This window comes from Microcaecilia unicolor, chromosome 1 (assembly GCF_901765095.1).
Source record: "Microcaecilia unicolor chromosome 1, aMicUni1.1, whole genome shotgun sequence".
NCBI classification, from domain to species: domain Eukaryota; kingdom Metazoa; phylum Chordata; class Amphibia; order Gymnophiona; family Siphonopidae; genus Microcaecilia; species Microcaecilia unicolor.
In genome coordinates, this window is record NC_044031.1 from 185,427,866 (window position 1) to 185,443,367 (window position 15,502).

Here is a 15,502-nt window from a genome sequence, read left to right on the forward strand (position 1 = left end):
GACTAAAATGATAGCGGGGATGGGACGACTTCCCTATGAAAAAAGACTAAGGAGGCTAGGGCTTTTCAGCTTGGAGAAGAGACGGCTGAGGGGAGACATGATAGAGGCATATAAAATATTGAGTGGAGTGGAACAGGTGGATGTGAAGCGTCTGTTCACGCTTTCCAAAAATACTAGAACTAGGGGGCATGCGATGAAACTACAGTGTAGTAAATTTAAAACAAATCGGAGAAAAGTTTTCTTCACCCAATGCGTAAATAAACTCTGGAATTCATTGCCAGAGAACATGGTGAAGGCGGTTAGCTTAGCAGAGTTTAAAAAGGGGTTAGATGGTCCATAAACCGCTACTAAATGGACTTGGGGAAAATCCACAATTCCAGGAATAACATGTATAGAATGTTTGTACGTTTGGGAAGATTGCCAGGTGCCCTTGGCCTGGATTGGCCGCTATCGTGGACAGAATGCTGGGCTCGATGGACCTTTGGTCTTTTCCCAGTGTGGCATTACTTATGTACTTATGATTTCTGATACATGTAGTTTTGTGTCATGTATTATCAGTAAATCTCTTTCTGAAGGATTTGCTCTGCTATCATTGAAGAAAGCTGATGTTAGACCTATCCTAAAGATTTCTTTTCTAGATAGCTAGGATCCTCTAAATTATCACCTAATATCTTCCTTGTCGTTCTTAACCAAGGTAATTGAGAATTTGGTTTTGCTACAATTGTATAATTTCATTGCCTCTCATAATTGCTTATATCCATATCAACTTGGTATCTGTGTTCATCGTGGAACTGAGACAATCCTAATTTCAAGCAACGACTTTGAATTAGGAATTTCTTATTAGTGCCCATAGATGTCTCTGTAGTTTTTGATACAGTTAACCACAATGTTGTGCTTCAATGTTTAACACAAATTTGCATTTCTGATATGGAGTTAGAGTGCTTTCAATTGTTTTTTTTGCCAACTCTTCATTACTGGAATACTACAGTGGTCAACTCTTTTGGCTTTACTTTTTAACATTTATAATGTTCCTTGCAAATTATTTTCAGGACAGGTTATTAAATACATGCTATATGCTGATGATATTCAGTTCCTTATCCCTATAAGTAACTTGTTTGCCTGTGCTACCATTCTGTACTGTATATTAAATGATCAAAAGCTGGATGAATCCTTATAAGCTTCACTCAACATTAAAAAAAAATGAAATTTTCTATTTGGGTAGAGTTATTCCACAAACCAGCTTATAATCAAAAGAAAAAAAACGCCTATATTGCGACCCAAATCGGGAGATGGGCGTCTTTCTCCCGTGGGTGCCCAAATCGGTATAATCGAAAGCCGATTTTGGGCGTTTGCAACTGCAATCCGTCGCGGAAACGGGTAAAGTTGATGGAGGCGTGTTGGAGGCGTGGTGAAGGCGGAACTGGGGCGTGGTTATTGGCCGAGGAGAGATGGGCGTCTTTAGCTGATAATCGAAAAAAAAGGCGTTTTTACCGCGATTTTGGGTCACTTTTTTTGGACCCTTTTTTTTTCACGAACAGGTCCCAAAAAAGTGCCCCAACTGACCAGATGACCACTGGAGGGAATCGGAGATGACCTCCCCGGACTCCCCCAGTGGTCACTAACCCCCTCCCACCAAAACAAACCCACTTTACAAACTTTTTTTCCAGCCTGTATGCCAGCCTCAAATGCCGTACCCACCTCTATGACAGCAGAATGTGTTCTATCCTGTGACAGCCTTTCCCTGGTTCTGATGTGGCTCTCGGGTGAGTGTGACACCTTTTCTGTTATGCGCACTGCAGAGTCACATCAGCAATGCATTGTGGTGGGTGTAGGGTATTGGGCTCCGTGATTCCACTAGCTTGTGGCAAATGCTCACGATGTTGGTAGTTGGTAGGCTCTACTCCCATGGTGCTTTTCCCCCTGCTTACTGGGTCAGAGTGTGCCCTGTTTTGTTTCCGGTAGTCCATGAGGTAGTGGCTATTTTTGTAAGCCAGTTTTAGATCCCTTTCACATGTTAGCCACGTTACAGAACTTAGTTCTTACCTTGAATGTGGCTGAAAGAGGGCATTGTACAGCATTCTGCCAGCTCTGACCTACTGCTCATCTCAGTACCAGGGAGACTCGTTGCCAGTGGCGCACAACCTCTGATCTGCAGTTAACTGTGAGTAAGCATGCTTATTCCAATAAAGGACGTTTTCGGAGAGATTAGTCTTCAGGTGTCAACTGCTGTGCCAATGTTATATAGCAGCAACCAGTCGTAGAGGCCTGCGTGTATGCAGGTCCCTGGAGCACTTTTAGTGGGTACCGCAGTGCACTTCAGCCAGGTGGACCCAGGCCCATCCCCCCCCCCCCCACCTGTAACACTTGTGCTGGTAAATGGGAGGCCTCCAAAACCCACTGTACCCACATGTAGGTGCCCCCTTCACCCCTAAGAGCTATGGTAGTGTTGTACATTTGTGGGTAGTGGGTTTTGGGGGAGGGGGTTGGGGGCTCAGCACCCGTGGTAAGGGAGCTATGCATGTGGGAGCGTTGTCTGAAGTCCACCACACTGACCTCTAGGGTGCCCAGTTGGTGTCCTGGCATGTCAGGGGGGCGAGTGTACTACGAATCGTGGCCCCCTCCCACAACCAAATGGCTCGGATTAGGACATTTTTGAGCTGGGCGTTTTTAGTTTCCATTATCGCTAAAAAAACCAAATGCCCAGCTGAAAAACGTCCATTTTTTTTGAAAATATGGTCTGTCCCGCCTCTTCACGTACCCGTTTTCGGACATAGACACCCATGGAGATAGGCGTTCACGTTCGATTATGCCCCTCAAAGTGTACCCATTCATTTGTGTAAAGATAGCCAACCAATTTCACTATCTACCCAATTGAAAATTCAGACCGCGGGAGGTAGCCGGGCTGCCTCTCGCAGTCAGCACTGAGCCTGGATATTCAATGCCGGACTGTTTCCAGTGAGCAGCATTGAATATCTGGTTTATTTTTGGACAGTTTAAACATAATTTGCCAAGTCAATATTAAGTGCTGGCCGGTTATGATTAAATCAGCCAAACATATCCCCTGCCATTTTGGCAGACAAATATGGCCGCCAAACTTGCACAGAAAATCAGCAGATAGCCAGTTATATTGGGTGGTATAACCAGTGATATTCAGCAGGAGATAACTGGCTATCTCCTGCTGAATAATGCTGGATAAGTATCATTTAACCAGCAATAATTTTTATGTGGTACTGCAGGTATTAATATTTCCCTCTTGAATTACTGTAATGGTCTGTATTTGGGACTTTCTCCCTTCTGCATTAAAAGCCCTTCAATTGTTCAAAATGTAACAGCTCAGTACTGCATTGCTTGCCACTTTTGTGGAGAGTCTGATTCAAAATTTGTATGCTATATTTACAGCTTGATCTAGCAAAGCACCACCAAGTATTTTCTCAGCCCTTAAGGTTTATCACCTCGCAAGATCATTTTGCTCTGAAGGAAAATCATTTACTTGATGTCCCCTCTGTGAAATGCAATTACATAGTGGAGGTACATGAATGTGCATTTTTATTGCTGCTCCGGTTCCTTGGAAGTCATTGCCAGTGGAGCTGGGCATACTTACCCAGTTTTTTTTTTTCAGAAAGCAGTTAGTTAAAGACACATTTATTTTAACTGGAGACTCCTCCATGCTAACTAGTTACGCGACCCCCGGCGGTCGGCGTCCAACTTCTTAGAGGGACAAGTGGCGTTCAGCCACACGAGATCCTAAGGGACAAGTCCATAGACCGCTATTAAATGGACTTGGAAAAATTCCGCATTTTTAGGTATAACTTGTCTGGAATGTTTTTACGTTTGGGGAGCGTGCCAGGTGCCCTTGACCTGGATTGGCCACTGTCGGTGACAGGATGCTGGGCTAGATGGACCTTTGGTCTTTCCCAGTATGGCACTACTTATGTACTTATGTACTTAACTGGCATCCTGCAGTATTATATGAAATGTATTAGTTATTTTATTTTGGCCTCTTGAGTAGATACACTCTTAGGGCTTCTTTTATAAAGCCAAGCTAGTGATTCCCACGAGGCAAATGAAAGGAAGCCCATAGGAATTGAGGGAGTCTTTTACAAAGGTGTGTTAGCATTTTTAGTGCACGCTAACGATTAGCTAAATGCTAGAGACACCCATAGGAATATATGTGTGTGTCTCTAGCATTTAGCGCACACTTATTTTTAGTGTGCGCTAAAAACTCTAGCGTACCTTTGTAAAAGGATCCCTGAATCGGCTTCCTCTCTTTTGCCACATAGGAATTGGTAGCATGACTTTGTAACAGAAACCCTTAAGTAGCACAGTCACTGATTTTTATGGATTTTTATCCTTTATTTATTTGTAACATATCTTTTTTATTATATTTTTGTAATATTTTTATAGATTTTATTCATAACATTTGGTATATTTGTTTGTATAATTTAATATTTGTATATGTTTTATTTGAAATTCACCTAGATTGACAGATAATGTGGGATATAAATGTTTCAAATAAATAAATAATATTGCGCAGAAAAAAATCAATTTAATTCTACTAGGTCTACAAAATCCTGAGTGGTGTAGAATGAGTAGAAGTAAATTGATTTTTTACTTGTTCCAAAAGTACAAACACTAGGGGACACTCGAGGAAGTTACATGGAAATACTTTTCAAACTAATAGGAGGAAATATTTTTTCACTCAATGGATAGTTAAGCTCTGGAACTCTTTGCTGGAGGATGTGGTAACAGTGGTTAGTGTTGGACAAATTCCTGGAGGAAAAGTCCATAGTCTGCCATTGAGACAGACATGAGAAGCAACTGCTTGCTCTGGGATTTGTAGTATGCAGTGTTGTCATGATTTGGGTTTCTGCCAGGTACTTGTGACCTGGCTTGGCCACAGTTTAGAAAACAGGATAATGACTAGATGGATCATTGGTCTGTGCCAGTATGGCTACTCTTATGTTCAGGTATGTGGCTCTGGGAACTATCCTGTTCTGGACAGCCCATTGTCACATCTGGACGGCCTCCTGACACAGAAGTTATGATCTGGTACCCCCCCCCCCCCCCCACCCTTGCTTGTTGGTGTAATACATTGCAACCTAATTGTCTGTTTGAATGTGTACAATTTGGTTGAAAAGTTAATCTCTGAAAGCCTTTAGAGTGTTTCACATTGCCTGTAGCTCGAGAAGGTTGATGTGAAGATCTATCTCCTGAGCTGACCAAGCACCATGAGTGTGAAGTCCAGAGCTCCTCGCCCCAGGTGGGTTATATTCATTATCAGCAACTTCCTGGGCTGAGGAATTTGGAATGGAAGTCCCACGGTCAAATTGGATCACACTGTCTACCAGAGGAGGAATTGAACCAACTCCAGTGTCACTCAGATGACCTCTTCTAGGTTTCCGGAGACTTGACACCACTGGGAAGATAGTCTACTCGGCAGTTCTCATGTGGAGACATGCCATGGGAGTGACATTCACAGTGGAGGCCATATGGCCTAGCAACTTCAACATCTGCCGAGCTATGACTTGCTGGCTGGCTCAAACCCAAGTGGTGAGTGCGACAAAAGCGTCTGCCCTAGGCACAGGGCTCCAATGAATTCCAATTGCTGAACCAGAAGCAGATGGGACTTGGGGTAGTTTGAAATGAACCTTAGTAGATCTAGCACCCGAATAGTTCTCCTCATGGACTCCTGAGCACTGTCCTTCAACATGCTCTTCACCAGCTAATTGTCCAGGTAGGGAAACATTTGGACTCAGTCTGTGTAGTGATTCTGTGACTACCATTAGACATCTAGTGAAAACCCTGGGAGCTGACATGAGGCCAAAGGGAAACACATGGTACTGAAACCTGTGTGTTCCCAACCAAAATCTGAGATTCCTCCTGTGGCTTGGAAGTATCAGGGTATACATGTAGGCATCCTTTAAGTCCAGAGAGCGTAGCCAATCTTGAGCCTGAATCATTGGAGAAGGGTTCCCATGGAAACCATCCTGAAATTTTCTTTGACTAGGTCTAGGATGAGACAAATTCCCACCCCTCACCCCCCATCTTTTTTGCACAAGGAAGTACCTGGAATAGAATCCTTTCTCCTCCCCTGGTGGAACAGACTCAACCTCTGCAAGTACCTCCTTGTGATGAGAGCTGAAGTAAGATGCTCTCAGAGGGCAATTTGGTGGTCTTTGACAACAATGTAAGGTGTAACCAAGACTGAGTATTTGAAGAACCCACCAGTTGGAGGTTACAAGGGGCCATCTTTCTTGGGAAAAAAAAGTCAGCCTCTCCCTCCTCCTCCCTCCCCCCCCCCCCCCCCCCAGTAGGTCATCCGGTATGGTCACCAGTATTGCATCTGCTCTGCTGGAGCCAGTCAAAAACGTATCCCTTTTTTTTATTTGGGAACCGACTGGGTCTTAGGTGCACCCTGTTGATGAGAATGGGTGCGCTGGGGCTAAGCTTCCTGAAGGGGGCGAGAAGAAGAAGCGTACCTACACCTCTGTGAGTAATAGGAACCTCTCTTTACAATGCAGGGCTGCTGAGAGACTGGGCCGGGCCCAGGGCAAGGCCGCCCCCCTCCCTGAGGTCGTTGTCATCGCCGTCCCCCTCAGTCCACTACCGGGCCAGGCCCCCTGAATTCAAATCATAGCGCCTCACCTCGACCTCGCTCCTTGTGAAAGAAGCGCAGCAGTCTGCAGATCGCCTCCCTTCAGGCCTTCCCTCCCTGTGTTCCGCCCTTGTCTGACGTAACTTGTGCGAGGGTGGGACACAGGGAGGGAAGGCCCAAAGGGAGGCGATCTGCAGACTGCCGCTGCTGCGCTTCTTTCACACGGAGCAAAGTCGAGGTGAGATGCTATGATTTGAATTCAGGGGGCTCAATGTCCTGCCTTCTTCTGATGTCATTTCCTTGACGTCAGACGAAGGCAGAACACTGAGCAAAGGGAAGACTAGTAGAGATGTCGGGAGCGCCGCCTCCTTCACTGACGCTGCGCCTTTGCTGCCAGACGGAGGTAAATTTAAAAGGGATCTTATTGGGGGGGGGAGAAGAGGGCGGGCAGTTGGGACATGGGAGAGGGCGAGGTAAGCATGGCGTGGCGGGGCGCCCCTGCTGTGCTTACCTCGCTTACCATGTTGGCACGGCCCTGCCTACTGGTACCCCCCTCTCGAGGCAGACGACGCTGGAAAGCTTCGGAGTGTCTCTGGGACCCCGTTTGACATCTTCTCCTGCTATCCGACCGGCTTCCAACAACTCGGTCAGCAGTGTAGACAGGGGTTCCCTGAGCCCCGACGCCCGTGCGGCACCACCTCAACCAGGAAGTCAGCGAGCGGTTTGTGATTCGCGGGGTCCCATGCCTGAAATGGAGAGGACCCTCGAAGAAGGGAGCCCAACCAAACGCATGGGGGAGGAAGAAGATCTGGTAGGACAGAGTTTAAAAAATTTCCCTCTACCAATGAGAGACGGTTTAAAATTGATCTCCAACTCACCTCTTCCTGAGTTTAATATTGAAATGGTGAAACCTGCCGTAGTGACTATTGATGCACTATGGGACCTAACTTTTTGAATGCATTCTTCGTTGCAGTCGGTTTTACTGAAAAGTGCAGGTGAAATAAAAACTTTGTCGAAAGCCCTATTGATCCAGGAACAAATTAATGCCCGACAGTTGTTGGAAACAAAATTGCTTGAAGATAAAATTCTGAAGCTGGAGAACTTGAATAAAGCCACGATTAAGGATAACAACTTTGTTAAAAAGAAAATGGAATACCTTGAAAATCAGCAGAGAAGACTTAATTTGTGGTTTGTCAACTTCCCCAGATCTCCTATTCTTTCAGCGACTAAAATGGTTAAAAGATATTTGTGGGAAGTTCTAGGGATGCCGGGGGAATCTCTCCCACCCATAACAAGGGTAACTTATCTCCAGACTTTAATACCATCTAAACCTGGAGGTGATCATGCTGTTGTGGATGGAGGATTGAACCTGACATCTTTCCTGGAGTCTTCCCTAGAAATAGTTACTCAAAGGACAACAGCAGTGGTAACATTTGCTCTTGAAATAGATAGGGAGATGGTATTGAAGTTATTCTTTAAACATCTAGACTCAATGTTTTTTGGCTTCAAAGTTAGGATTTTTCCGGATCTCGCAAGAGAGACTCAAGCTAGACGCAGGGCCTTTTTGGCTCTACGTCAAAGAACATTAAATCTAGGGGCAACGTTTACCCTTAAATTTCCTTGTATTTGCCGCTTTATTTATCAACAGAATAGTTATTAATTTACTGAGCCAAAACAACTCGAGGACTTTTTAAGTTCCAAGGAGGCTGAGAATGTTATTGTTAAAGTTTGAGGTCCCATATGGACACTGGATGATAGATAGAGAATGTTTTCAGGGAATGTAACCGTCTAATTAATATTATTTCCTATGGTTAAATTGTATTTTGTATCTTGGATCTATTTAGGTATTTCCAATATTGAGGTTGATATTTGAATATATTATTTTCTTTAATGAGATGACTAGTTTATCTCAAGAATGTAAATTTTTCTGTTTTTGATTATTGCAATTGTTTCCATGCTTCTTTGATAAGATGTATATATTGAAAATTATAAATAAAAAAAATAAAAAAGGAGGACTAAGACTGAGCCTTCCTCAGATAGGAGGAACTAGGTCCTTGCCTGGAATGGCATCAAGATGCAGGCTCCACCCTCAACTCTGGCAAAGCTTCCTCTATCAATGTTGAGGGGGTACCTGCATGGGCAGCTATGATGGATGCAGGTACTGCATGCAGTACTGATGTTGGTCACCTCACCACAGGCTGAGGGCCCTGCAAGGCACAGGTAGCAGCATGGCTAGTGTAAGCAACCCTGATGCCAATGCATTCTACTGGAGAAACCCTGCCAAGTGCTCCTGGAGCATGGCCCAGATCCGCTTATCGAGGGTCAACATCGGGAAAAGCTGAGGCAACCTGCTAAATTACCAGTGTCTTCTAGGGTACCTAGTCCTGGCTGCATGGAGACCTCCTTGCCATCACCTCCTCAATGGAGGTGGAGTGCTCTTCCCGGTGCCAACACTTCTCAGGTACTGGATCTCTTGGTGCCCCGGTGATCCTAGCACTATGCATTGAGGGGAATCAGTGCTTGTGCTTCTTAGGCTTCAGCCAATGCCAAGCATTGACACCCCTCAGTGCTGACGAGGAAGATGTCGAATCCTCATGCCTCATCAGTGTTGAGTCTGATTCTGACCAGTCCCGGGGGCTCTGCATAATGGTGGAGACCTGCACAATGCGCATCCACTCCCATTGTCAGACATGGGTCTAGAAACCATGGGGACCAATACACTCAATGCCAATGCAAGCACTGACATTGATGCTGATGTCAACAATTCGGACCGGGCTCCAAACATTTTTTCCTTTTGAGCCTCTCTGGACTTCTTTTTTGTATACACAAAGAATACAATTGGTAGTGTTGTGGTCTGGCCCCAAACACTGGATACATCAGGAATAGGTGTCAGCCCCAGAGATGGACTGTACCAAGCATAACGCTTGAATACTGGGAGCCTTCAATGACATAGAAGAGAAAACAGCCATGGCCAAATCAAACGACACTATGCTGATAGAAAGGAGGCAAATCACCGAAAAAATAAAGGGGAAAACTTCCTGTCGATGCTCAGGTCAAAGAGGGCCTTGTGAGCCCAAGAAAAATAAAGAAAACTTAAAAACCAGGGAAAACAAACTAAAACCTTAAGGCAGGGGTTCCCAAAATTCTTTGGTTTGTGGCACCCCCACACCCTTGGGCCACATGGGTTTCTGTGGCATCCCCCAGGCACATGGGTCTCCACACCACCACCCCCAGCCACATAGGTCTCCCTACCCCCTCTGTCACATAGGTCTCCCTTTCCCAAAAGCCCCCTCCTCTTACACCAGCACACCTTCCCCAAATCCAGCATTGCTCCTAACTTCCTTCCTGCAAGTCCAGGATCGCTGCCGCTTCCTTCTCCTTCCCCCGCTGCCATCACAGTTTGGGCCGTCCATGATTCACACAGGCACTCTGGGGCCTTCCCAGTCTGCGGGGCCTTCCCAATCTGCCGCATCTGGCCCTCTCTGATGCAACTTCCTGTTGCATCAGAAATTTAAGCTGCAAGCACTGCAGTGGCGGCCAGGGAAGAAGCAGGAAGCAGCAGATGCCAGACCTGCGGGAGGGGAAAGTAGGGAGCGATGCGCCGCGACACCCCTGAGAGTTTGCTGCAGCACTCCAGGATGTCGCAGTGCACAGTTTGGGAACCGCTGCCTTAAGGGAAGGAAGGAAAAATATTTCAAAGAGGGAAAAGGGCAATTTGGGGCGAAAATATCCGTAAGGGAAGGTACAAAAGTTCAAAAAGACAAATCCATGCAAACGCTGTGAGGAACCATGACAAACATGTTCTCTTCTCACTGCAGATGAAGAGACTGATGGTCCAGTGCTCATGTGGTGAGATGAAGGGCATTTGGGCATGTGCAGTGGGAGTGCTGCTATGAGCTCTTAAAGATAAACTACCCTGGATAGCGTTCTGCACCGGGCACCATCGATGATGTCACCCAAATGTGAGAATAAACTGCCTGCTTATCCTCCAAGAATGAGCAAGTCCCTTAAGTATCCACTGCCCTTTTACTAAATTACATTAAGTGCTAATGTGCATTTAATTCAAGAAAATTACAACGCAGGACATGTTAAAACACTCAGTACTTATTTATTTTTGTTTTGTTTTTTTATAGGAGGCATATCAGGGGTGTAGAATGGGCAATTCAGCTAGCGCTAACACATACTAACTGAATGATGGTGCCTTAAGGGTTCCCGCGTTAATGGTTTTTAGTGATCGTGCGCTAATACTAACATTAGAGCATGGCCAGAAAAAGAAATAATTGAAAAGGGCTGAATTTGTGGCCGTGTTACAAATGGGCTTAGCGTGTGGGAAAGTCCCGCATCAGGACATGCTAATCCCATGGACCCCTTAAATTATAAGCCTTCTAGGGACATTAAAATGCCTATTTTACCTAAATGTGATCCAAAAGATTGCTGACACTTACACATATGAATTGCTGTGGTTTCTTCATTCAGGTTTTCAGAGTATATCTTTGTATAATCGCTGCTTCTATCACATGAATAACAAAAAATGTTGGGGTGTGTATATATTTAATCACTAGACTAGAACAGAAACAAAAATCCACAATATGAAAATGTTCAAAAAATATATATTAATTAAAGGCAGGAAAAAGCCTCAAAGAGTTCAAAAATCATACAGATTTACAGAGCTGAATAGATCAAAAGATCTTCTCTTCATCATCAGCAAAAGACTTTCCACATGAATGTCCTTTACAAATCTTTTTGAATGTCTCTTTTTGTATAATGTTAATCCAGAATTCAGTGTTGCAGTCAGTGCTCTGTTTAGCTCTACCAGACTAACAAAATCCAAGTCTTTACAGTTGCCACAAAAATAAAGCAGTAAGAAAGCACTGTGGCTTATTACTAGCATTCACCATAAACGCAAAAGGTAAAGCATTTATCTATGCAAGGCACTTTTACGACTTGTACTGAGCTGATTTCTTCTCTCCATGCCCAAGGCCGACGACGGCCAGCGTTTTGCTCTGCTGCTTCAGGGTCCTGGTTGGCGGGGCTACTCTGAAAACAAGGAAAAACAAAAAGTCACTGAAAGCTCACACAGTTGCACTTCCGATTATAAAACACAGACAGTCTCATACTAGCATCAACAGCACGTCTGGTTCTAAGTGCCTAACACTCCTCTGGAGATCCGTAAAATGGCCACCTATAAGTACAGGAAATGACATCAGACGCTGTTGCTCTCTCAGCCTATCAAAATCAAGCTAGAAAAAACGGCACCATTCTATTCATGCGTTCAATCCAATAGGCTCAAGGCAGCGCAATCTGAAAATCCACTTTTGCTCCTGTTGTACCAAAACACGCTGACAGTTTCCTCATCTCTGAAAGCATGTCGGACAGACACTTGAAGATTAACTATCCGTTTGACAGAACACAAAAGTGCTTTGTACACTTGCAAGATAGGCTTTCCTTGGGTATCACATTGTGTAAAGCATCATCATTCTTTCAATGCCTTGAAATGTGTGGTTTTGCAAACCTTGCCATGCTTTCAGAGAGGAGGAGACCGTCTGCGTGTTTTGCTACAACAGGTGCAAAAGTGGATTTTCAGATTGCGTTCCCTTGAGCCAATTGGACTGAACGCACGAATAGAATGGTGCCATTTTTTCTAGCTTGATTTTGACAGGCTGAGAGAGCAACAGCATCTGACGTCATTTTCCCTACTTATAGGTGGCCATTTTACGGATCTCCAGAGGAGTATTTTTTTTTTTTTTTTTTTTTTTTGTACCCCGCACTTTTTCCCACTCATGGCAGGCTCAATGCGGCAGGCAATGGAGGGTTAAGTGACTTGCCCAAAGTCACAAGGAGCTGCCTGGGCCGGGAATCAAACTCAGTTCCTCAGTTCCCCAGGACCAAAGTCCACCACCCTAACCACTTAGAACCAGATGTGCTGTCAATGCTAGTATGAGACTGTCTGTGTTTTATAACCAGAAGTGTGGCTGTGTGAACTTTCAGTGATTTTTTTGTTTTTCCTTGTTTTCAGAGTAGCCCCGCCAACCAGGACCCTGAAGCAGCAAAGTGAAACGCTGGCCATTGTCGGCCTGGGGCGTGGAGAGAAGAAATCAGCACAAGACCTAAAAGTGCCTTGCATAGATAAATGCTTTACCTTTTGCATTTATGCTGAATGCTAGTGATAAGTAACAGTGCTTTCTTACTGCTTTATTTTTGCGGCAACTGTAAAGATGGATTCTGTTAGTCTGGTACAGCTACACATAGTACTGATTGCAACACTGAATTTTGGAGTAACATTATACACAAAGAGACATTCAAAAAGATTTGTAAAGGACATTCATGTGGAAGGTTTTTTGCCGATGATGAAGAGAAGATCTTTTGATCTATTCAGCTCTTTAAATCTGTATGATTTTTGAGCTCTTTGAGGCTTTTTCCTTCCTTTTATTAATATTTATTTTTTGAACATTTTCATATTGTGGATTTTTGCTTCTGCCACATGTACAGGCTCACCTGCATGCATTTTAGAACAGACTCTGGGCTGACAGATCCTTTTTCTTAAATAATGCCAGAATTGTATATGTCCTGACCTGAAAATATCAATTCTGATTTCTACATTCTATCTGTAATAAATAGAAATAAAACAAAAAAAATGAAAGAAAGATAAAATGATGCCATTTACATTGGACTAACAATACATTTTTTTTACTAGCTTTCAAAGGCAATGCCTTCTTCTTTGGCTCAGAAAAAAATGGGGCCGCACCACAGGCTCCTGAAAGGAAATTCTGTAACAGGAAAGAATTTTATTTACAAAAAAAACAAAAAACACTCCCTACTGTTTCTTTAGCCTACCAAAACTACACCTAGATTCTTTTTCTTCTCTACAGACAACACGGCTTGGATTTTAACTAGAAGATCTGGCTATAGACAGCGTACACAGAACACTTTTTACCTGCCTATCCTGATTGCAGATAATGGACAGCCCATGCTGAGCAGCACTGGGACCTTCACCATTCAGGTGTGTCTCTGTGATAACAATGGCGATGAGGTGTCCTGCAGCCCCATGGCACACACACTGCCGATCAGCCTGAGCAGAGGGGCACTCCTTGCTATCCTGGGCTGTGTCTTTGTCTTGTTAGGTAAGCAGCTGCAATGTGCCCTTCCTTGCAATAAGAAGCACTCTTTTGATTGTTTATTTTTTTTTAAACAGAATTGGTCTTGTGGCTGAATTACAGGGCTACCACCCAAACTCTTTGTCAGTGTGAGATGTTTGTCTTGTCAGGTGCTCATCTGTAAGTGTTTGAAACTGCAATGCCAAGGTGATGTTCTTGTTACATGGCTTTGTTTTTTATTCAGATAGTATATAATGAGAAATTTATTTCCAAAACTACTAAAACAATGAGGCTCATCAAGAGACCAATAAATACAAATAGTAGTTTAGTATATTTTGTAATTCATTTGCAATATTTTACTGCCTTGGGATTTTCCTATATTTTATTAATACTGCGTTTTCAAATTTTCTATGCCATAAACTTTGATTTAACAGACATCAGGGCTCATTTTCAAAGCACTTAGACTTATAAAGTTCATACACTGTTCCCTCTAAGCTGAGTGGGAGACCTCTAAATACATTGCTGCCAGTGTGTGTGTGTGTGAGGGGGGGGGGCTTCAATATTGTTTTCTCAGTTGCTAGGGACAGTAGGTTTTGGATTCGGCACCGAAACCGGTCTGAAATCTGGGTTTTGGTTTCAGTCAAAAATGCCACCTTCACATTCACTCTTCACTTCCCCCCTCTATAATCACTTTTGGCCCCTCATCCCATCCAACCACCCATAGGCCCTCCCAGAGGCTATCTGAAGAAGCCCTGGTGGTCTACTGACCTTTTTAGGAACAGGAATGAACCCCTCTCATTCCTACCTGGTGCCACTGCTCTATAGAAATGGCTGTCGAGACTTCCTGAGGCAGCCTCATGAGACTGCCATGAGAAATCCTGGCAGCCATTTTAAGGTTAGAACCAACATGGGCAGGAGTGAGTCTCCTGCTCGTTCTGATTCTAATCTCAAAGTAGCTGCTAGGATCTCCTGCGGCAGTCTTGTGAGACTGTCACAAGAAGTGTCAGCAGTCATTTGTACTGGAACCGGCTGTGCGCAGGAGCAAGTGGGGAGGCTCCTTTGCCCACTACCCATCAATGATGAAGTAGACCCGGGAGGAGGCCACTGCCGAGGGTGGTGGGCTCGGGAGAGGGGCTGCCACTGGGTTGGGGGATTAGAAAGGAGCCTATTGCTGAGGGGGGGATTATTTGGTCAGGTGGGGGAGGGGGCAGGTTTGGTTTTAGTTTCTGCCAAAAGTAAGCAGCCAGTTTCGGTTGCAGATTTAGTTTCAGCAGAAACCGAAGATCCTGGTTGTCAGTTGGGCTTTACTGTTATCAGAGTAAGTGCCATCTCAAAGACATCCTTAATAGATGCAATCAAATAAAAACAGATGTTAAAGTAGGTTTGAAGCCCCGAGTGAGGGTTGGGCATGGCAAGTGGAAATAATTCAGCCAGATAAAAAGGTATAATGCAAAAATAAGTATTTATTGACAAGAACAGAAATTCTCGGGCCTATTTCTTCACAGAGCCTGAGGCATAGATGGGAAAACCCCAGTTGATTCGGCAGACAGTAGTAAGATGCCTCTGACGGTAGTCTCAAATACAGTCCTCGGCTGCGGGGTGGCCACACCCCAAACACAGCCTTTCAGTTATATTTTACTTGTCAGGTCTGGCTCTGGCCAGACCTCCAACAAACTTGCAAAGTACAAACAGCAGCAAGGACTTTCCTCAGTCTGGTCACAGCAGTGGGATGTCTTCAGCAAAGGCATACTCTGGAGCCTCTTCTCTTTTTCCTCTGGGCTCTCTCTAACCTCTGTCTGGCCTGTCCCTTTTA

The 15,502-nt window shown here is 44.5% G+C and overlaps 1 protein-coding gene across 3 annotated transcripts in view; it reads left to right on the forward strand.

Moving 5' to 3' along the window:
• Window positions 1-15,502, forward strand: part of CDH20 (cadherin 20) — a 155,585-nt gene that overhangs the window by 124,911 nt on the left and 15,172 nt on the right. For all 3 annotated transcript variants that reach the window (XM_030189986.1, XM_030189987.1, XM_030189988.1), the window contains one exon: window positions 13,465-13,716. In XM_030189986.1, coding sequence (XP_030045846.1) covers window positions 13,465-13,716 — 252 coding nt within the window. The remainder of the gene's footprint in view (window positions 1-13,464; window positions 13,717-15,502) is intronic.